Source organism: Gallinula chloropus (assembly GCF_964237585.1).
Source record: "Gallinula chloropus genome assembly, chromosome: 5".
Lineage (NCBI taxonomy): Eukaryota > Metazoa > Chordata > Aves > Gruiformes > Rallidae > Gallinula > Gallinula chloropus.
In genome coordinates, this window is record NC_140090.1 from 20956504 (window position 1) to 20979760 (window position 23257).

General features: G+C 41.3%; 1 protein-coding gene across 1 annotated transcript in view; it reads left to right on the plus strand.

The window, feature by feature from the left end:
- Window positions 1-16239, plus strand: part of CERS6 (ceramide synthase 6) — a gene marked incomplete at both ends in the record, with an annotated part of 119700 nt that extends 103461 nt beyond the window's left edge. Inside the window, 3 exons of the mRNA XM_084264700.1 lie at window positions 13277-13433; window positions 14405-14428; window positions 16078-16239. Of these exons, the coding sequence (XP_084120826.1) occupies window positions 13277-13433; window positions 14405-14428; window positions 16078-16239 (343 nt within the window). The remainder of the gene's footprint in view (window positions 1-13276; window positions 13434-14404; window positions 14429-16077) is intronic.
- Between the last annotated feature and the right edge of the window lie 7018 nt (window positions 16240-23257).

Here is a 23257-nt window from a genome sequence, read left to right on the forward strand (position 1 = left end):
TCTTCTCTCTGCTGATGGAGTGGTTTGCTTGTTGTTTTTCTTCCGGTATCCAGGAAGGGAAACTCCAATATTTGTTAATCATTTTTTGAGGTTTGCAGAGAACAAACAGGCATCTTCCATTCCAGGAAACATGAGTGAAGAAGGTGATGCACTGCAATTTCTAGTCTTCCTTTGCTCATTGCTAGCTGCAGAGTTTATGTGGTTAGAATCGTGAAACTCCTCAAGTCTGGGCTGTACAGGAGACCCGAGACTACTAACTTTACTTATTCTTCTGAAATAACATAATTTTTTTCACAGAGAAGTTTAATAAATCTCCTAATGTTGTGAAGAGTTTGATATCTGAAATTGGTTTCACAGAGTGACAACGAACCAGGGTATTTCCAAGAACTTCGTTGTAAGAAAGGTGGTTGGCAGGAGGGCAATACAAGCTTACCAATACGGTTCATTTTATAAGATAGTTTAAGGTAACTTCAGGTAATAAGTAATTTAGGGGTTTAAAAGAAGGAGGAGAAGTCTCCCAGGAAAGCTAGGCTGATGTGTAGCAGGTGAAGGCACCAAGCTGGGTAAACTCAGTTCTTTCATGTTGCTTTGACTAATAGTAGTATGCAGTTAGTTTTCACTACTTCTCATTATTTTTCTAATCAGTTCTGTTGTATGAGAGGTAGAATGCAGTGGGTTGCAGGGAAGGGTTGCTGACAAGTACTGTTATCAAGAGGCATGGAAACAGGAGTCAAGACCTGAGAGGTCTCGGCATGCTTGTATTACATATATGTACTGACAAGTGTAAAACAATGGCTTACCTGTGCAAATGTAAATGAAAGCCTGATTTAAGCTGATCATAAAGAACACAGGTCATGTTCTGCATGTGCTGAGCCCAAAATCTTCATCTAGGCTAATTTGGTATAGTCCAGTCTGTATGCCTTTGTGTCCTTGATGTCTTCAGATACTATCGGTGCCCAGACTACTGTAAAACGTTAAAAACTGTGAGAACAGTCAAGGCACGAGCCAGTTGCCAGCGATTTGGTATTTGGAGCAAGACAGAACGGAGCATGTAATGGTCAGTGTAGTTTTTCTGGAATTTCTTCAGGCTTTTGATGCTGTCCCTCCAGACAGGCTTTCCAGCTCTGAGATGAGCAGAGACATGACATGCTGGGTGAAGAACTGGCTGAGCAGCAGGGCTTGGAAGGTTGGAGTGAATGGGGCCACATCAATCTGTTGAGCAGTCACCAGTGCTTTTCTTCTGGGCTGTGGTGGTTTGGCCCTGGCTGGAGGCCAAATGCCCACCGAGCCGCTTGCTCACTCCCCTTTTCAGCCGAAAAAGGAAGAAAATGTATGTTGGGAGGCTTAGGATTCAAGCTTGAGAAGAGAAGACTAAGGGGAGACCTAATTAAAGTCTATAATTATCTTAAGCAGGGGATGCAGGGGGAATCAGCCAGCCCCTTTTCAGTGGTCTGTGGGGATAGGACAAGGGGCAATGGCTGCAAGTTGGAGCACGGGAAGTTCCGCACCAACATGCAGAAGAACGTATTCACAGTGAGGGTGAAAGAGCCCTGGGACAGGCTGCCCAGGGAGGTGGTGGAGTCTCCATCTCTGGAGATATTCAAGACCCGCCTGGATGCCTATCTGAGTGATATGTCCTAGGGAGCTGCTTTGGCAGGGGGGTTGGACCCGATGATCTCTTGAGGTCCCTTCCAACCCCTACGATTCTATGATTCTATGATAAGGACAAGAGGGGTCGCTTTCCAGTTAGTGCAATGGGCAAAATAGACTCAACGCAGAATAAAGAAGTGATTTATTACGCTACAACTAGACACCCAGTGAACCAGAGTCGTGTAATGAGAAGTGTGGCCAGGTCTTCAAGCACCTTCCCCTCCCTTCTTAGCAGACATAAACGTCATCGTAATTTTACTCCCTTCTTTCCCCCTGCCTAGCATGGCATGGGGAGGGGCAGGGAATGGGGAGGAGGGTTCCAGTCAATTCCTTGCAAGCTGCTTTCCTCCTCCAGATCTTAACACTTCTACTTCCCCCCACCCCTCCCTTCTTTGCAGACTTGACTTGAATCCTAATTTCACTCCCTTCTTCCCCCCATCATGGCACGGGGAGGGGCAGGGAATGGGAAATGGGGGTTCTCAGTCCGTTCCTCCTGAGTTGTTTTCCTTCTTAGCTGGGGGGGGCATTCCACACACACCCCCTTCCCTTGCAGCACCGTGGGGCCCCACCCACGGGAGACAGTCCTCCACAAACTTCTCCAGCATGAGTCCTCTCTATGGGGGAGTCATCTCCTCGCCACAGGCCTCAGCAGGGCTCCCTTCCATGTAGCGCTGACCTTCAGGCCCAGACTCAACAGGGAATAAAACCCCCTAATTTATGTCACTACACTACACACCCAGTGAAACCAGAATCAGATAATGAGAAGTGCGACCAGGTTTTAAAGGATCTCCCCCCTCCCTTCTTAGCAGGCTTCACTTCATTCCTGATTTTTTCTCCCTTCTCCCCAGGGTGGAATGGGGCGGGAGGACAGGGACTGAGGGTTTTGGTCCATTCATCACAAGTTGGTTTCCTTCTTAGTGGGCAGGGCATTCCTCAAGCTCTTCCCTTGCTCCATTGTGGGGTCCCACCCATGGGAGACAGTCCTCCATGGCTCCAACTGATTGCCACTGACCTCAGTTTTAAAGGCAGAAATCTTTCTAATTCAGGGACCGTTCTCTTTCTGGACTCCTGAGTAAACTCTTCCATTCCCACCCTTGGCAAAAATGAAAACAGGATCTTTCTCCTGTTTGAAGCAGATATTTTTACGGTCCGTCCTGTCTTTAAAAAGCTTCAAACTTAATGGCTGGGGTAGAAATCAGATACATGGACATCTGCAGCTGAGGTCGTGTAATAATATGTCATGAAAGACTAGAAGAAGATGTTACTTTTTTCTTAAAACAAAATCTCCCAGTCAAGAAATGAAGGAATAAATTATGATTTTGATCAAGGTACTTGATTCCCAATGTTATTTATGCTGTCAGTGAGTTAATGTTGTGGAAATAACAAAAATTACCTTTTGTGCTTATATTTCAGGCTGTTTGTTTCAGCAGGCAACTTATAACGTATCAAAGCCATTTAATAAATTTTTTGCAAGCTAAAGTATATTTGAAGAACTCATAGACTTTAATTTAGGGATTAAAAAGAAGGTTTAATTTACTAAGTCTCCATAAATTTACTCACCACTATTGCCTTAGGTATTTAGCAGAGCATGTACAATGTTGTCGTCCCCTCTGCTTTTGACAAAACATTATCCCATGATGTCCTTCCTAATGTCTAGTTATTTTAGTTCCTCAAATTGTTTGCAGTGCTTGTGAACTTAGACCTCTGAGTGCTACATGAAGCGGAGCTGAAGTGTTTAGAGTGCCAGCCTAATACTGATTCAGCTATTTACAGGGAGGCTGTGAGATATGAAAAGGTTACAGGTGTCATTCACCAATGTGAAAGTGCAGTGTAAATAACAAAAAGTGGCATTTGCTCAGTGTTTCCATTTTTAAGATTTTCATGTGATCACAACAGGAAGAAATTATATGAAAAAAGACTTCCAAACCTGATTCCTATCCTCATTTTTAGTTTCTACAGACATGTGCAAACATTCTTCCTCTTCTCAACCCCTTTTCTCTTAGAGGCTCTGTCTGAAGCACCCAGGTTTGCTGCTAGTGGAGCATATTTTGTAGCACTACAGAGTCAATATAAAAGCAGAACAATGCTACTGTTTCACTGTGAGCTGCTGATATACGTGGGACATAAAAATCATAGCTGTACCAAAAGGATGGGAATATGACAGTTAACTTACCAGCTTGAAATAGCAAATGGCTTTTGAATGCCATGATACAGCCAGGGCCTCTCTAGTGCTCAGCTAAGAGGTCATTGTGGCTAAATGCTTTGGAAGAAACTCAGTGTCTGTGTAAGTGAATGCGTTCTGCTGGTTTCATCAATGTTGCATGATGGTGGTGTTTGACCCATAACAGCTATAAAAGAGAGATCATTATTAAGAAAATTGGATTAAGCTTAAAACTTTTTAAGGCTAATTTCCCAGACTTTGGTGTGGAGGAAATTCTTGTGATGCTTGTGCGGGCAAAGGTACAGTTGATTGGGATTTTGGTGTTGATTTCCATCATTTGTCATTCCTTACACTACCAGACTGTAATACTTGAATCATTTGTTTGAAAGATGAGTCTTTAGCACACACTGTACCACCACACATACTTAAGCTGTGTGGTTTTTATGGATTTTAAAATCGTTCTATTACTCTAGGGACACATTTTTAGGACTAGACCGATGAATCCAAAGCGTGGTACTCCCGCTATTGAGTAAGCCACCTGAAAGACATTGGGTACCTGGCAGAGAACTGGTTGCAGCCGTTCTGTGATGTTTTGTGGGGTTTTGACATAGTTGTGTTTAATCCCTGCATTTACAGAAAGTTTGAGTAATTGTTTTATCCTGAAATGTCTGCCATGGCATAGAGCTAAATACAAGGCAGTGTGTTAATGTGTGTTCCAAAAGCAAGAGGAAGATACATTCCTCGAGCAGAGGTACTGCATTTATTTTTAGTCAAGAGAAAGAGGCATAGGGAAGGTTGTTTTGTTCTCTGCTACCCTGTTTTGCAAAGCTTGGAAACTGGCCTCCTATAGCTTACAAGAAATGCTTTTCCTGCTTAAAGAATAGCAGGAACTCTAGGCAAATGGATCTTGGTATATATTCTCTGCTGCTCATATGAAAGTTTTATGTACGCCTGGAGATTTTCAGATTTGGAAGTGTCATTCTCAGCATAATGTGGTTTCTCTGTGCCTGTGTTATGATCACAGGCCTTTACACAAGCATTTTGCCAGAACACATTACTGATACAATATTTTGCTGAATATAATTACATTCTGCTAGGAAATTTGAATTCTTTCCATATCCTAATGTCTATTGAAAGACTCTCCTGAGATTTGAGCTTGGATTGTGAAGGTGTCTCTGACCTCATATTCCTGGGGTTTTTTTTTACATGAGAGTGGAAGTACTATTATTCATACCAGTGGCTGCAAAATTAGTTAATGGACAGTAACTGTTGATGAGAAGGAATTGCATGAAAAGAAAAGCACAGCTGAACCCAGGACAGTGACAGCTTGATCGGAATGGTCTCTTACAGTACATCAAACATAAATAATTTCCTGCCTGCTCCATCATTTTAATTAAGTAATTGGAAATCCTATTGATCTGCACAGGGCTTAAAATAACAGCCTCAGTGGCAGGGCTGTGATTTCTGCAAAGAGGTATTGTTTCTGATTAGTGTTAGAACAGGAGCCACCCATCTCTGCAGCAGCTGAGCTGGTGTTAGCACCATGTCAGGAAATCCTCTGGTGTGGGGCTGGTACGGGCGAGCAGAACTCCATGCAATGCTGAGCACACCAATAAAATTGATTTACTGTTTCACTGATAAAAGTATATTTAATGTTGCTCTGAATACTGACTCAAGAGTTTATATCCCTCACTGCATTTTGCAGAGATCTTTCATCAACTTACTGTCTAAAACAGTAGAGAGAGCATGGGATAGATGAGTGGACAGTGAGGTGGGTTGAGAATTGGCTGTCGGACCGAGCTCAGAGGGTTGTGATCAATGGAGCAGAATCTGACTGGAGGCCTGTGACTAGCGGTGTTCCCCAGGGCTCAGTGTTGGGTCCAGTCCTGTTTAATATCTTCATTGATGACCTTGATGAGGGAATAGCATCCACCCTCAGCAAGTACACCGATGATACAAAGCTGGGAGGAGTGGCTGACACGCAGGAACACTGCGCTGCCATCCAGTGAGACCTGGACAGGCTGGAAAGCTGGGCAGGGAGAAACCTAATGAAGTTCAATAAAAGCAAGTGTAAAGTCTTGCACCTGGGAAGGAACAACCATTTGTATCAGTACAGGCTGGGGGATGACCTGCTGGAGAAGAGCTCAGTGGAGAAGGACCTGGGGGTCCTGGTGGATGACAGGTTGGCCATGAGCCAGCAGTGTGCCTCGGTGGCTGAGAGCCAATTGGATCCTGGGGTGTATCAGGAGGAGTATAGCCAGCAGGTCAAAGGAGGTGATCCTCCCCCTCTACTCTGCCCTGGTCAGGCCCCACCTGGAGTATTGTGTCCAGTTCTGGGCTCCTTGGTTTAAAAAGGACAGGGATCTCCTTGAGAGCGTCCAGAGAAGGGCTACAAAGATGATTAAGAGCCTGGAACATCTCCCCTATGAAGAAAGGCTGAGTGACCTGGGACTGTTCAGTCTTGAGAAGAGAAGACTAAGGGGGGACCTAATTAATGTTTGTAAATATCTTTACTATGGGATGTAGGGGGAATTGGCTGTGCCCCTTTTCAGTGGTCTGTGGAGACAGTACAAGGTGCAATGGCTGCAAGTTGGAGCACAGGAAGTTCTGCACCAACATGTGGAAGAACTTTTTCACAGTGAGGGTGACAGAGCCCTGGGACAGGCTGCCCAGGGAGGTGGTGGAGTCTCCATCTCTGGAGATATTCAAGACCCACCTGGATGCCTATCTGAGTGATATGTCCTAGGGAGCTGCTTTGGCAGGGGGGTTGGACCTGATGATCTCTCGAGGTCCCTTCCAACCCCTACGATTCTATGAAAACAAGACAGTAACGAGCATCACCAGACAAAAACTCTGAGGAATCATCTGAGATGCTGTTGAAAGACCATCTCTCCCCCACCCCCTATCCTTCTTTCCTTGTTTCATTGATGCTGTGTGGTTGATTGGTTCATCTAACTCTTCTCAGTTCACAGTGGGTCTTCACTGCTCCCCTATTTGCCATGCACTGATTAACAGCGTAAATCCTACTCTGGGGGACTGAAAACCTAAGAGGCAGCAGTATCTGAAAAGGGAAACTAGCTTGTTCTTCCAGTCAGCAAGACCCAAGAAACATCTATTCAGAGCAGAACAGTGATATAGTCACAGTCCTAACAGCACCTGAGCCAAAACTCAGAAGAGGACAAAGGTGCCAGTACAGTTCTTTTTGTACTGGATTTGATGTAATTAAATATTTAGCTGTGCTGCAGCATCAGGGCTCCAGGACATGCAAGTGCTACAAACCAAAGTTTCTTAATTTAATGAGTATTTTGCATATAATTTCATACCCTTCTCAGATTAAAAGTTGGATAACTCACCTGAAGTCTCCCATGCAGAAACATCTGTATGTCAGGTCACCTGTTGTATAAAATTAGCTTAGCATTGTCACTGTAAGTAACTAGGACAGTCTGAGATACAAAGTCCTATGAGATTTCAATCAAGATCTAAATCCCAGAGATCAGTCTTGAGTGAAACGTAGCTGATTTATCATCCTGTGGCTTATCAACATGTGCACATACATGTGCTTTTACACTCCGCTGCCTCTTAATCTCTGAATCTCAGTGATTTTCTTTTTATTTGTCAGTTTTATGGGATCTTTAAGTAAATAGTCCATAGTGTTTTGTAAACAAGCTAATTAATTCCCCCAGCATTTTTTTGTGTGTCCTGTTTTTTGGTTTGGATAGAGTTATTTTTCACAGGAAGCTGGGAGGATACACAGCCAGAACAGCTAACCCAAATTAGCCAAAGGGATATTCTATACCTATGACATTATGCTCAGTACATGAGCAGGGAAGGTGGCCATTGCTTGGGGACAGGCTGGACAATGGGTTCCAGGCAGTGAACAAATTGCATTGTGTATCATCTGCTCTATATATTCTTTTATTAGCATTGCTGTTGTTATAGGAAAATTTACTGGGACAGCAAGGAAAATAACCTTTTAACCTTTTTCTTCCTATTTTCCTCCCCATCCCACTGAGGGGGAAGGAATGAGCAAGCAGCTACGTGGTGAACAGCTGCCAGATGGGGCTAAACCACAACCACATGGAAGGCAAGAAGTACCAATACCTTCTGCCCGTTTTTAACAAGAAATGAACTTTGTAAATAAATCAGAAATGTTGTTTCATCCCATAGCAAGTTAATAGAAAGCTAAATCCAGAATTTAGAATTCCTGACACTTGGTTCTCAGGTCTTGGTCTCTTTTTACCATGTATAATGGAGAATGAACTACTATGGTTTGGGGAGAACTAAGTGCAACTGTTTATTTTTTTAAAGAAAAAAATGAAAAAAACAGAACTCTGAAGCACCACTCATAGTAGTATTGTTGGATTACTTGCACTAAATAGGATCTGAATTTCATTAATTTCCATCTAGATGTAATTATTTATTTGGTCTGTAATGAATGCAGCATTGAAGGATGTCCCAGTGCAGCTGGCTGTGATGCAATATAGAATAGAATACTGTTGTCTGATGTACACTTAGTAAAAGAGATAAAGGCATTTATTCTGAATTATTTAGACAAGCTGGTATCATGTTTTGCTGTCCTTGGTTATACTTCGAGACTTCTGGCTGTTACGCTGTGGTAACATGCCTTTCATTCAGTATGTTGCACATCCAGTACATTGGCCACTGGATACTGCTGCCAAAGTTGAGGCAAGGTGCAGTAGCACTTATTTCAGCTGCACAGTTTCTGCTCCTGCTGGATATGATAACAGGGACCCTTGCACTGCTGTGTTCTTTCTGCAGAGTTCATCAATTTCCTGCCTGTCTGGAAGAACGCCATACAGCGCCCTTCCCACCTCCTTTCATTCCTCTCAGGTTCCTTTCAGAAACAAGCACAGCATGTTTTTGCCAATTCTCAGGGTTTGCCTATCAAGGTTTTGGTGGCAGCGGAGCTGCAGGGGTGGCTTCTGTGAGAAGCTGCTAGTAGCTTCCCCCATGTCCAACAGAGCCAGTACCAGCTGGCTCCAAGTTGGACCACCTACTGGCCATTGCTGAGCCCATCAGTGGTGGTGGTAGTGCCTCTGGGGAAAAACACTTAAGAATGCAGGGGGAAACTGCAGCCTGAGAGAGGAGTGGGAATATGTGAAATAACTCTGCAGACACCAAGGCTGGTGAAGAAGGGGGAGGAGCAGAGATTCCCTTGCAGCCCATGGAGAAGAGAAGCTGTCCCCTGGCAACCCATGGAGGTCCATGGTAAAGAACAACTGGGAGTCCGTGCAGGATCCCACATCAGGGCAGGTAGATATGCCTGTAGGAGGCTGTGACCCCACAGGAAGGTCATGCTCATTTCTCATTATCCTACTGATTTGATTGGTACTAAATTGAACTAATTTCCCCAAGTTGAGTCTGTTTTGCCTATGATGAGAAGGAGTGATACGAGTGGCTTTGGGGGGCACCTGACATTCAGTCAGGGTCAACCCTACCACACTCAGACAATGGTAAATGAGCATTATACTCTTCTACCCATCCCCCTCTTTCTTTATCTCTCATTTCATCTTTCTTTTCTCTTTCCATCCGTGGTGCAAGAGAAGTCATCAACTTGCCAAGAGTTAGTAACTGCTACCCAGGAGCCTGGACTTGTGCCCACTAAGCTGAGGGGAGAGAGCATAATCTTACCTGAATCAGTGTATAGGCCTGCTGCTGATAGCTTCCCCAGTACTGGGTAGCTGGCTAGATAAAGAGCCAGTAAAGGAAAACCTGTGTGATACAGCTGATTGTTTAGTAGCTGTTGAAAATGTGTTAATTATATTCTGAGTGTTCAATTACAGTGGTAGTACAGTAAGTACAGAATTACCTCTCCCAGTGTCTTAGATACTGTGGCAGCATTACTGAAATTCTACCACAGATTTTAAGGGTAGAATCGATGGTGAAGTAGTGGTGAATCTGTTTTCATTTGCCTTCATCAATCACATTACATAATTCAAAGTGCTAAACTGAGAGCAGCCAGGTACACAACCCTGCTTAGGATGCATTAAATGTTAGAAGAGAGAAGAGTACCTTCCATGAAACTCCGTTGCTTTGTCCAGCTCTCAAAATGTTTCAGGGCCTCAGAAAAATCACTACAGTCCAGAACCTGTTTTCAAAAGTAGAAGGTAATATTTTGTTTCAGATTGCAGAGACCTGAGAAATGCTGACTAAAGTTTTCAGAGGTGGAACACTTACATGTTAAAGTAATTTATCCCAGTGAAATCAACTCCAACTGTTTCAAGTCAGGTAGCCAAGAATGGAAGTTTCCATGATTCATTGTGAAAAGCTGGGATTTAACCAGTGGAGAGCTTTGAAAAATTCCAGCAAGCATGTTTGCGAATTTAAGTGCCTGATTGTCTTTTTTGAGTATTTGAATCTAAGCTTTATTTGCATATACATCCCATAGGCAGTTTCTCCTTTGTGTTTCTCATGCTGCCTTTTCCAGTCCCTGTTCTTTGTGTAGTTGGTTAAAGTGCTTCCATTTAATCCTTTCAGCAGTGGAGTTGATGGAAAGTTGTCTATCCTTCCCCCTCTCTCTACAAGTAGAATTTCCCTCTGTATTCTGCACACTAACCTTATGTTTTTTCCCGTTTCAGTCATCAATCATAATTTATTTATTCTGAGAGAGAAAGATTATTTGCTTTCCTCCATTTTTTTTCCATAGGTTTCTGTATTTTTCATTCAGCTCCTGCTCAACTCAACATCCTTAGACATAGTCTTAGCTCCATCTGCACACCTAGCCTGCACATCAGGTCACTGACCCTCTTAGCATTGCTGAGCAGTTAGTCAGATCCTTTAGCAGCTTTAATGGAGAGTTCTGGTCCTGTCCATAGTTTGCCAGACATGAAGACCTTAGAAAGAGGTCTGCTTTTTGAGTGAGGGCTTGTTTCCCATATCTAATACACAGTAGGTGAGTCACTTGCATGGTGGAACTGCTTTTAGAACCAGAAGCATCCCTCCTTTGGCCTTGCTTTATTCCCAGTATTTTTGGACTTCTGCAAGCACAAACCATCTGCATTTCTAATGCTGTTTTTTTGACTTGGCACCTGTAGAAGTCTGCAGAGGTAAATTTGGTCCATTGAATGAAACTGCAAACAAAAACCTGTATATAAAGAGCCTATAAAGTTTTAGACATAAAAGAAGACAGTTGGATGTAAATAATGGTAGCTGTACATACAGGAGTTGTTGATTTTGAGTTTGAGTTTGATATAGTGGTTAGAACTGAAATAAGGACTGGTGAGGTAAAACAGTGCTGTGCTTTGATACGCATGAGAGCGTCCCCTTGAATTATAAAGTGGTGTATTGCTGAGCTGTGTAGAGCTACCACTGGCAGAACAAATTACACAAAACTGCAACTGAAGAGTTTTAGCTGACAGAAGCAATAACATAACAGGGGTGTAGCAAAATGGAAAACAGTTTCTTTTTCTGATAAAAACTTCTGATGAAAAAAAAAAATTCTCCATAAGCAGAAGACAACGTAAAAACACAAGTGTCTAGTAAGGTTATAAAACACCCACTTCTCAATAAATTATGAAGCAAATGTGAAGCTTAGTGTAAGAAAGCAAAAGTAAAAAGGTAGAAGATTCATTATGAAGTGGTGTACAGTATTAAGGCCAGTGCATTAGAAATCACTGCTTGATATTTGACCAATGCTGCTATACACATAAACAGTTGCCATTAAATGATGTATTCAGAGTTTGCTAACTGTACATACTGTTAGTACTAGTAGATCTGATTTTTTTATGTTGTTGGAAAGGATTGTGACCAGTGTGATTGCTTACTGAAAAGCCGAGCCCAGTACCTCTTAACTTTACAAACACGAGCTGCGCTGTTCTGAAGTCTGCGCAGTCCCTGGTGACATCTCCTTCCTCCAGACAAAGCTGGTGCAGCACCAGAGCTGTGCAGTGGTTTGCTTGATTTAACGTGCCATCTAGTGGTTAGCGGCTGGTAGTCAAGGTAAAGAAAGAACACAAATCCGATAGACTTTTTAATGCATTTTTATACCAAATCTTTATATTTTTCTCCCTCTAAGTAATGGCATTCATAGATCATTATTTGTTTCAAAAAATGTCATTGTTTCTACTGTCTGTTGTCCACTTTGCTCTCAGGCTGTTTGCTGGGGTCCAGATTGAAATCATCCACTGTGGTGGAGTATTTGCACAGAATAATTACTGCTGTATTCACAAAGCTTCAGAAGTCACATTGTAACATCACTGTTACTGCCTGCAACTGAAATGTTGATTCTTGAAAACTTGGTTCAAATGCCTAGAACTGCCCAATTTTCATAGAATGATAGTATGGTTTGGATTGGACAGACTTTGAAAGGTCAGCTAATCCTATCGCTGTCGCAGTGATTCAGCATGACCTTGAATGCTTTCAGGGATGGGACATCCTCCACCTCTCTGGGCAACCTGTTCCAGTGTTTCACTACCCTCATTATAAAAAATTTCTTTGTTATATCTAGTGTACATCTACCCTCTTTTAGTTTAAAACCATTAACCCTTGTCCTATTGCAGCAGGTCCTATAAAATATTCTGAGCCCATCTTTCTCATAAGCCTCCTTTAGGTATTGAAAGTCCACAGTAAGGTCTTCCACCCCGTGCTGCCCCCAAGTATCCCCGTTGTCCACCTGTCCCTTTGTGTAGCTGCTAAACCTCACTCTTGTTTGTTCATAACTGGTGTGCAAATTGGATTTTGTGCAGAAAGTGGCCACCAGAGCTACCTAGTACTTTAGTGGTTAGTGCAGGCACTCAGGATGTTCAAGACCCAAGGTTAAGTCTCTTGACTGGTTGATTATTTTGACTTTGATTCTTGCTTATGCTGAGGTTTCCAGGAAGTAAGAGTTTATGTTGGGACACTCGGACAAAGTGTTGTCCTCCCCTTCTTAGAAGCCCCTGTAAGATGCTGAATCCTGCCTCATGTGCCATTGTTTCGCATGCTGCTGAAGTCTCACTTTAAAGGAACAGTCTCAAACTGTTTCCAGTTCCACATAGCATATCACTGTCATTGATGGTACCACAAAGCCAAAGACATCCATAGCTGTCTACCCTGAAACAAACACATTGGCTTTGAGATTGGGTTTGGGAGAGGGGGCCTCACATGGGAGTACCCTGGGAAGTGTTGTCAGGCTCTTGGCACAGGATTGTCTCGTAATATGGGAGAGGTTGCAGCTCACTGTCACAGCCTGGGAACATGGTTTGAAGAACATGGACTGTGTGTGAGTTGCACTGTAGTACATCAGTTTTTACATGTGTTCTTACCCTGTGTTAATGTGGGCATTAACTGGAGGCAGTTGAGATAGAAAGGTGTTACTTAAAAAATGGAATAATCATTGTTAATAATTAGGACTTCAGACAACCAACACCTGCCAGATTTATAAAAGAAGAAATGCACAACGAGAATATTTTTTTTTGTTTATGTGATGTTTCCAAAATGAAGTTTTTCTGTCCCTTTCTCTTCTAGGATATTAAACACAACATTGTTTGAACTATATGAAGCTCTGGGCAATTTTCCTGCCTTGTGGATCTTCAATGTGCTGCTTGTGATTCTTCAAGTTCTACACTGTTTTTGGTCTTACCTAATCATAAAGGCAGCCTACAAAGCTATTTCAAAGGGCAAGGTAAGACAGCACAGTTCTGTTTCATGTTTAGGAATTCAACTTTTTTCAATATCAATACAGGATCACTAACTTTTTGGTGACTTTTTCTTTCTAACCCATGACACTTTACTGAAGGCACTTGTTTTATGTAAACTCTTCTTTTCATGGACACCTTTTTCCACTCCTAACAAGTATCAGATAAGTTAATATGCTCTTTACAGCAATTGTATTTATATGTGCTTCCATGCTTCTTTTTTTTTAGTCTGGTACACTGAACCAGACTACATTAGGGAAAATAGTTAAAAAAACCCCAAGTATACTGCTTTCTTGGGGCTGTCAGTTCTATTTTTCTTCTTATAGTAGTTGTTCAAATGTTCATTTCCCAGCTGGTAGCAATAGTAATAATAACACAAACTGGAATTCTGCTGCCTTTGCTAGTGGCAAAGTTACATACCACAGCCTCTTTTGGGTTTTGGTATTAATGAGGTTCTTCAAAGAGCTCTGTACTTTCTTTTGAGGATTCCCACAGCAAGACCATTTGGGATAAAATTTAGTGTCTTGTTGCCATTGTTCTATTTGACAGAAAGGCATAAAGCACAGAAATGCTAGCCCCAGTACCTTTGCTGTGCAGATACAGTGCTCACATTTAAGCAATAGAACTACCCTTACAGATCATGTAAAGTATAGGGTGTTTTCCTCTTTAAGAGTAGAACACATGAGTAGATGTTTTAGATATGTGACGGTCCCCGAGGGGAATGGGATTTTTCTGCCTTCTATGAAAGTGCTGAAGAGCCCAGAATCTGCCGCTCGCTCTGTGTGAAGGGCAGTGCATTCACAAACTCTCTTTTTCCTGGAAGCCACACGAGTCTCCTCTGCTTTTAGTGATTATTAACCTCAGCTGTCCTGTCTGAATTACACCAGTGACTTCAAAGAGTGCTTCCTACTCTTCCTTACTCTGCTTGTTTATCCTTTCCCCTGTGCTGTGCTGGAAGGCTGGGAAGTGGAACCCCTTGCATGTAAGTTTCTTTAAATTTACTATGCAAAAGATTTATTATGTGTAATACTGGCCTTTGGGCTGGTTTGGGTTTTTTAATTTGTAGTTTCTGCTTGGTGTTTTATCCATTGTTTGTGTTTCTATATTTAAATGAAGGCTATCTTTAAAAAACATTTCTTCTTCTTGCCTATGTATTGTCTAATACCATTCAAAGGCACTTTTATCTCTAGCATCCAGGTGCTATTAAGTTATAACCTTTTCTACACATATTTATGAGCAGGATAAGCAGCTGCTCTGTCAGCATTTGGGAAGCATTCTTGAGAGCACAAGTCCTTTCTCTCCCTGCCTTGTAGTTCAAACAGCTGCACAGCAGAAAATTTAGGTTGTATGGGAGCAGAATTAAATAAGATCGTGACAAGGTTAAGGATGTTTATGTACAACATATACACAGAGGATTCTTCTTCCTTCAGATCTTAACTACTCCCTCCCTTGCAATCCTGTTCTTTCCATTCCTGCAGTAAAATAAGCAGTGTTTTCACAACTTATCACAGGTATCTTACAGTAGATCTTCAGTAGAGGTCTGTGTGACCTTACCTGACTCCACAGCTGACCCTAATTTGAACAGGAGGTTGGGCATAGATTTACCTGATATCTCTTCTGACCTGAGTTGTCCTATAGTCCTACACATCAGCAATGCCATTGTTACCTCCCTGGGAAAACATCCTATGAAAAACAGGGCAAATGGGGCCTTTTCTCTGCAGAATTTTCTGTTCTGTTGCCTTTGTTTGCTCTCCTTAACCTGCCTGTTGATGGCTTTACTTGTTTTGAGTGTACCTGACTGAATGGGGCTCAGGGACCTCAGGGATTCTGAAGGGATTCAGCTCTCAAATTTAGTGATCTTCGTCTATGACCTTCAAATAGCTCTACAAAGGAGGAGAGTGAACTCCTTAACCTAAGGAACAGCATTCACAGGTGTAAACCAGCAGGAAAGAAAGAAGTCAGCTGCAAACTCACAGGAAACCCATAGGAATTGAAGTCAGTCTGTTTCTGAAACAGCTTTCCAGTGACATGATGGGGCAGCCAGTTGTCCTGCTCAAGTATATTTGTGGTTCCTATGGTAGGTACTGAAGTGGACTATGTCCATGGTTTCCAAGACCTGTTCTCACCACTTGCCTGAAGCCAGAGTTACCTAGGGTGGTGAGTTCTGTTTCAGACAGTACTCCTGTCTCCTAAAGCCAGCCCATAGCACTGTTCCCTGGAGCCATGTTGCCTCTAGAGAGTAAGTCTGAAGGTAAGGAGGAGAAGTTGGTTTGAATATTTTGTATTATCAGGTCAAAGAGAAGCACAAGAAATAAAGTCGCAATAGGAGGGTGGAGGAATTTGAGAGCTTGGATTGTAGGTTCCTTTAGTGTGTGCTTCACTATTTGCTTTGAGCACTGTGCCCTCACTTTGACATGCTGCCTTCAGTGCACCAGTGCAAAGTTCTCACCCTGCCTTCCCACGAGGGATGGGTGTGCACAGGCTGGCAAAGGCAGAAGAGCGTGCCAGAGCTGAGATAATTTAAACACTTTTAAATTTGAACTTTGAAGGCTATCTGATTCGGGCTTGAACCAAAAAGCTCAGTTGTTTCCTTACATCACCTACTGCTTACTTCTTTTTCAAATTCTACAGGTAGCAAAGGATGACCGAAGTGACATTGAGTCAAGCTCAGATGAGGAAGAAACAGTACCTCGTTCAAAGACCCCACACAGCGCTATCACCACTAATGGGACCGGCGGTGCCAATGGGACAAACGGGTATCTTACGGGTGGCACTTGCTCAGAAGAGCATTAATCCTTGAGTTCAGTCATGAAACATGAACAGAATGAACTGTTTGCTACTGGAAGTCAATTATAAGTTGTGAATGCAGTTTCTTCATATATCTCAGCATCAGAAAAAAATAGGAGTATCAAAGCATTCTTATAGTGCACTGCCATATTTCCTGTTCGTGAATGAAGACAACACACCATTCTGTATACGTAGGCATGCTGTACTTGTATGTAACTGACACAATGGGAGCAGTATTTTCACTTGTACTGTCTTTGAAATATTATTTATTTTGTATTCTTTTGGGAACTTCTGGACAAAAGGGAATATCCATTCTCTAACTCTTGGGATTCTCAGTGGTGGAGAGCATCACGCTCAGATATCTTCTGTCCATCCCTGTTGCTTTTGCTGAGTCTGCTATAAGTAATGGTTGCTCAATTTGTTACTTACAGTAAGATAGATCATAGCTTTATAGATTATAGATCTGCTTCAGATATTTTTGCTATCTTTGTGTTTTAAAGTGCTGATTTTGAAATTGCCTATGAAATCACAGTGGCCATTCTTTCAAGATAAATTTTTTAAACACTGGATTAATATTTTAAATAGTAGGTAATGTGGTCAATTAGCAATTCGGGGTGGGGGGAACAACCTGTGGTAATCGTGGGATATTATTTCAACATAATTTAAAATTCACTTTGATGGTTAATTGCATTAGAAGTAGACTTGATTAGTTGTACCCAGAAGCATTGATGTCAACAGTTCGGGTAAACTCATTCTCGCTTATATTTTGCCTTGCAGTTTTTGACCTCCACAGATTCTAGCTTTTTGCAGAGATTCCGTGTTGAAAGGTGTTTGTTCAAGTGCACCATTGTGAATCCAGGCCTCACTCCTGAAACTGTTCTTGCGTGTTCAGCTAGATGAGAGCAGGGGTGTAATGGAAAAAACAGGAGATGAAAGTTCATTGCTTCCTTGGACACAGTTAAGTCTAGATACCGTTCATATCATTGCCACTTTCGTTACAGGCTGAAGAGAGAGAAGGCAGAATGTCACACATTGCTAGAAGTAGTTTGTTTTAAATGCATGAAAACTTGAGCAAAATTCACTTCACCTAGTTCACAGCAAACTTTGAATGCTCAGAAATATTTCTTCACCTCTAGAAATAAAAATAAGGGTGTTTATAAAATAGTTTTGCTCTCCTTTTTCATCCAAGATTTACAAACTGTGTCCCAAAGAAGACAAAGTAACACCCAAAATAAACATTTTTTTTTAACATTAAATATGCACTTCTTCCAGTTTCTAGATCAAAGTTTGATGTAGGATGCTAAGGATCATACAACTCTTGCAGGATATATTTCCGTGATATGTGACAGCAGTGCCAAAAGTAGGCGAGGTTTTTGGGTAACAGACTCTATGCAACCTACTGTTCAACAGTATTGTGTATATGTACACAGAACCAATGTGCTTATAGACCAAAGACTTACATATATTAAAAAAAAAAGGGAAGGAGGAACAAACCAGGAAAAAATGTGTCTTCTATATATAAGGGATTGGAGTGCCATGTTCAGCTGGATCTCTAAGCCAGGAACTATTTCTAATTCCTTCCATCTATGCAAATAGCAAAATATAGATGGTTTCTGATGCCATAAAACATGTTAAAAGGCTCTATTTTATACAGACTCTGTTAAAGAAAGTTGTGTTACCACTTCTTTCTTTTGTAAAACTGAGATTTGTCCTATTCTATTGGTCAGTCTTGAAAACTTCTGAAACCTTTATTATCCATAGAGATCCATGTGCATTTAGGAAAAAAAAATATGCTAAAAGGGTGGGCAGAATGCCATGGATGAAAATAGGACCTCCACTTAGTAGGCCACAAAGGTAAGAAAACTGAAAAATTGTAAATCGTAAAAGTCAGTTTTACTGCCCATGGAGCACCTTTTGAAAAAGCCAGGTAACCTTCTAATTCAGCAGCTGTATAGCTTATATGTCCATGAATATATCTGAGGGAGCAAGGGAGTCTTATTTAAATCTCCTTGTCCCTCAAAAGCTTCTCTGCCTCTAATTTTTTCTCATCTGTTTCTTGTGCTTCTGATTTCATACGGTTATCTGCACAGCAGGTTATATGTGTGAAAATACACTGATTGCAATAGAAAGTATCCCACTATTTGAAGTGGCAGTTGTTTAATAAATGCTGTCAGTAATTACTGTGATATGCTGAACAATCTAATTTCTGAAATCTGTCCTGCTAAGATGATTGTTGACAGGTCTTGATTACTACCTCGCTTGGACCATTTCCCTTCTGCAGAGGTGGTTATAAAAATGGCATTGTGGCAAAATATTTTGTTTTACACAGAGACAGAATGTTGCTTTGAATTATCTACATACACAATGTACACAACTTACACAGCAAACAATAGTATTGAAAAGTTGTTGATATCAGGACAGAGAGTGGTTGCCAAAAACAATCCCTGTGGAAGAGGCAGACCTCTGGTCCCCATTGGTCCTGCCCAGTAGGCTGTATAGTGTTGATTTATATGTACAGTCAGGGCTACAACCCTTGAGATGATTCACTGTTGCTAGCTATGTATACTCTTAGTGTACCCACACTGTTGAATAATGCAACTTGGATTGAAGCTCCTTCTTTAAGGTTTAAATTCAGTTGCATTTATGATGTGCTAAAGCATATACACAGTTACCATGGTTCAGCTGGTGCTCAGTGAATTACTTGTCTCATAAACCTGGTTTTTTGGAGTCCATTCGTAGCAGCCTAGACCACACATAATACAGATATGTTTGGAAAATAGGTGAAATGAGAGATTCAAATGACATGTTTGAGGAAATGTGATAAGACTAAGGAAGCATTGAGAACTTCACTAAACTTTGCTGAACAATCACTAAACTTTCAAGCTACAATTTTTTATGGAAAGTAAAATTTTACACAATATTTTCTCTCTTTAGCAGGAAGGACCGGGTGTTTTAGTGATCATACTTGGCAGTGTGTTTTGATTCATTGCTTTAACCAATGGATGTCAAAACTTTGGCTTCATCTTCAACTCTGCAGGGAGAACGGCATACAGCTATTTCCTTTTTCGTAAGAATTTGTTTGCTTCTCTGCCTAAGAGCTTTGCAAGGGGCTTTTGGAGGCCATCAAATATTTAGAGGATAATCACACATGTTCCAGAACATGGATTGAAATGATTCGCATGGCTCATAGTAAATATGAGATCTTAAAAGGTTCTGTATATTCGTACCTCTTATAGAATTGTCATTTTAGTCATTTTAGAAATGAGGGTTTGTACTCTATAACCTGTTTGTCTTCAACTTCTATGCGCCCTTTTTATAGTACAGTACGTGACACAGTGGTTGAGATGTTGAAGTAGAAAAATGAGGAAATGATACGTAGAGTTAATTAGTGCATAGTAAGGATTTGTCTTCTCTCCCTACCCAGCCCAGAATATAATAAAGTAAGATTCAGGTCTCCTACTGTTTACTCTTTTCGGTATTGGCATATTTTGTACCAAAAGAAAAATAGATGGTGGCATTTTTTTCATAAAAACCTAAAACATGGCAGAAAATGGTAGAAATATCTGATCAAATAACAAGGGTGGACATTGGAATCTTTTGGATCTTGATCGATGTTGAATAGCACTAGTTTTAAAATACCAAAGTGTCCCATGCTGTTTCCTTGTTGACATTTTGTAGTTTTTCGTGTGTGTTATTTATTTAATGATACCAGCAGAATTGGAACGGGTGTCACAGCTTTTCGTGCTCCTGTTTCAACCTGTGACTCTTCTGTGTGATTGCCAATGCCAGATCCTTTTTCTGAGACCCAAGTACATGCACTAATCTTTGCTTACAGTGAAGGGATTCATGTCTTAAATCTGTATCAGTTTTGACTGTAAATCACTTTCTGGTTCTGAATGAAACACAATGGCGAAAGCTGTTACCCTGCAACACATCTCTGTGATGATCAACACAGGTTGATTTAGACACTGCATGCATTTTTAACACAGAGCATTCTAGTAGGAAGACTAATGCCTCTTTCATTCATCTTCTCATTACTGCAGCCTTCTGTATTCTCAGAGAAATATGGGCTACCATTGGTTTTCTACAGTTGATGCTTTGGTATTTTTTTAATATCTTTGCTACAACTCATTTTTGTATGTCTTCTATTGTCTACTACTTGTGACATTTATGTGAGAGGAGCTATTGATACTTTTTACCCTTCCTGTAATGTAGACCTTATTAGGCCTAACTTCAGCATTCTATAAACTAGTTGCCTTTAGACCGTAAGGGAAAACCAGTTTATATTACTTTTTGACTGGTTTTCATTTGGAACAGGGACCTAATGAGAACTTCAGTAAGACAACCTTATTCTATTTTTCCTTTTCTTTTTAAAAAGCACTAGTGGAAGTTTGGAAAAGTGGCATACATGTATAGCCTTTACATTGTAAAGATTTCTGATCGTAGTTGCAATGAAAACACAGTGTTAGAGTGTGTCTGTACACAATTCTCCATCTTTGAAATTGCTTTCAATTAAAAACCTGGAGGAAATACTATACTAGTGGTGTTTTGGAGCCATGTCAATGATCCAGACATGTTAGACGAAACACCAACATTATTATCTTACATGGCCTATGGTGATCTGTGGAAAAAAACATATTTTCTGGCTTCTATTGAGCTTCAGCTTCTTGCAGTCCCAGGGTTTAATTTTCATAGACCAGCTCTCATATCGTTCTGTGCATGGTGGCTGCCTATTGCAAGTCAGGGTGAGGCAGATGACTCTATTTCACCTGTGTTTTCATGACAATCCTGTGCTTGAGCAACTCTTTCAGAAATGCAGTGATGCGTGGGAACTCCACTGTCCCAGCCACGGTGATTTGCTAGATAGAAGTCCTTTCATGTATAGCTGTTGTGTAGAACTTTGGGAGTTATTTTGTGTTTAACTCCGTTGATTTTGGTTTTTTTAATATGGAAAATAATTATTCCTCATAAAATCTCTGGAACTAATCAGTATTGTGGGCTATTTTAATTTGGAGACACTTTCATAATAAACGTAAGTATTAGGAATGTAGTGTTGTTTCTCTTCTCCTTTCTATGAAATGCAAATGATGCTTTCCTTTGTTCTAGCTTCAAGACTCTTATCCACACTGCAGATTCCAGCATTTTTAGAGATGATCCAAGTATATCTTTGCTGAGATTGTCACTGCGGGTATTTAATGTTATTTCTTGTATGAAATTGTAACAGTACATGTTAAAAGGGCAAGTTCTCTCTATACAAATTAAAATACTGTTATTTTTAAAAGCCATTTTGCTAGAATTTCAAAAGTAAAATTTTGCAGGTTAGTAATTTCTGAGTGTCCAGCTGGACCCACTTTGGAAAAGCTGTCTTTTTTCAGACTAAGTGGTCAAAGTTTCTTAAACATAGATGTTCATTCAGATGTTCTGGGCTAGCGTCAGTCATCAAAGCATGACTGCCTAAGAACTGATGGAAGTGAGAGAGGGGGGTCAGTTGTGCAATGGTTTTCCTGAGAAAAAGCTGCAGCCACTGATTTTGCCAAGGAAGCAGCATCTTTCAGACAGACTCTGCCATTACAGTAGACCAAATCTGCTTGCTTATTTAGGATTAGGTTCCTGTGGGGTTTTACTGCTATTAAAAGGAAGAGGGAGAAAGGATTTTCAGGTTTTGGTGGGTTTTTTGGTTGGTTTTTGGTTGTGGGTTTGGGGGTTTTTTAAACAAGGCGCTATCTATATGTAACGATGCACTGAGCCGGAACAGCTTCCTTACACTCACCAGAGTAGAGCCTACAAACATACCATCATCAGGCAGGCTCTGGCGAAGCATTAGGAGATGATAAGCAAATACTTATAAATGGAATGCATGAAAACATTCTTACCACTTCAGCAGAAAATTGAGACAGCAGTTCTCATAACACAAGTACTCCACATATCAGGCACACAAGCATCTCCACATATCAGGAGAAGTAAACCTGGGGATTTGCAGTGTGTTTTAAAGAACTAATTACTGCAGAGGTTAATAGAGAGTCTTAATGTAATTTAATATGACATTTAAACTCTTTTTTTAATTATCTGGGAATTTGTCTAGTGATATGTTTAATATCTTATATCTATCTAATATACCTATATCTATCATGTCTAATATCTTATGTTCCCTATTCCATGTATATCTCTCAACTGAAGTAGCACAATGGAGAGCTGTTGTGTACAGAAAAAAGCCCAGGATAATATGATAAAGCATAAGAATATTTTGATGTAGTGCCTTTAAGTTTGTAAAGGTCCCTCTGTACAAGACACACAGTAGTTCTCAGAAGAGAGGTCTGTGCTGCTTTAGAAGGGCTAAAAGCTGGTGACACAGTCTCCTGTGGCACGGAAGGTGGGTGGAACGAATCCAAATGTCTGTGCTGGATGGGGAAATTGGAGTTTGGAACAGCTTACTCATCAAGAAGCACACAGAGGAGGTGGTTTTCAGGAGTGGTCAGTATGGATTCACCCAGAAGAGATCATGCCTGACCAATCTGATAGCCTTCTCTGATGGCATAACCAGCTGAGTGGATGAAGGGAAAGCAGTGGGTGTTGTGAACCTTGACTTCAGCAAGGCTTTTGACATAACATCATGATAAACAAGCTAGGAAGCGTGGGTTGGATGAGTGGACAGTGAGGTGGGTTGAGAATAGGCTGAACTGCAGAGCCCAGAAGGTTGTGGTAAGTGGTGCAGAGTCTAGTTGAAGGCCTGTATCTAGTGGTGTGCCCCATGGATCAGTGCTTGGTCCAGTCTCATTTGCCATTCATCAGTGACCTGGGCAAGGAAATGAAGTGTAGCATCAGCAAGTTCAATGAGAATACAAAACTACAAGTGGCCGATAAACCAGAACGCTGCACTGCCACTCAGCAAGATCTTGACAGACTAGAGAGTTGGGTGAATTGGTCCAGTGGAGAGCTACAGGAATGTTTAGTGGCCTGGACCAGCTCCCATATGAGGAAAGGCTGAGAGAGCTGGATCTATTTAGTCTGGAGAAGACTGAGAAGG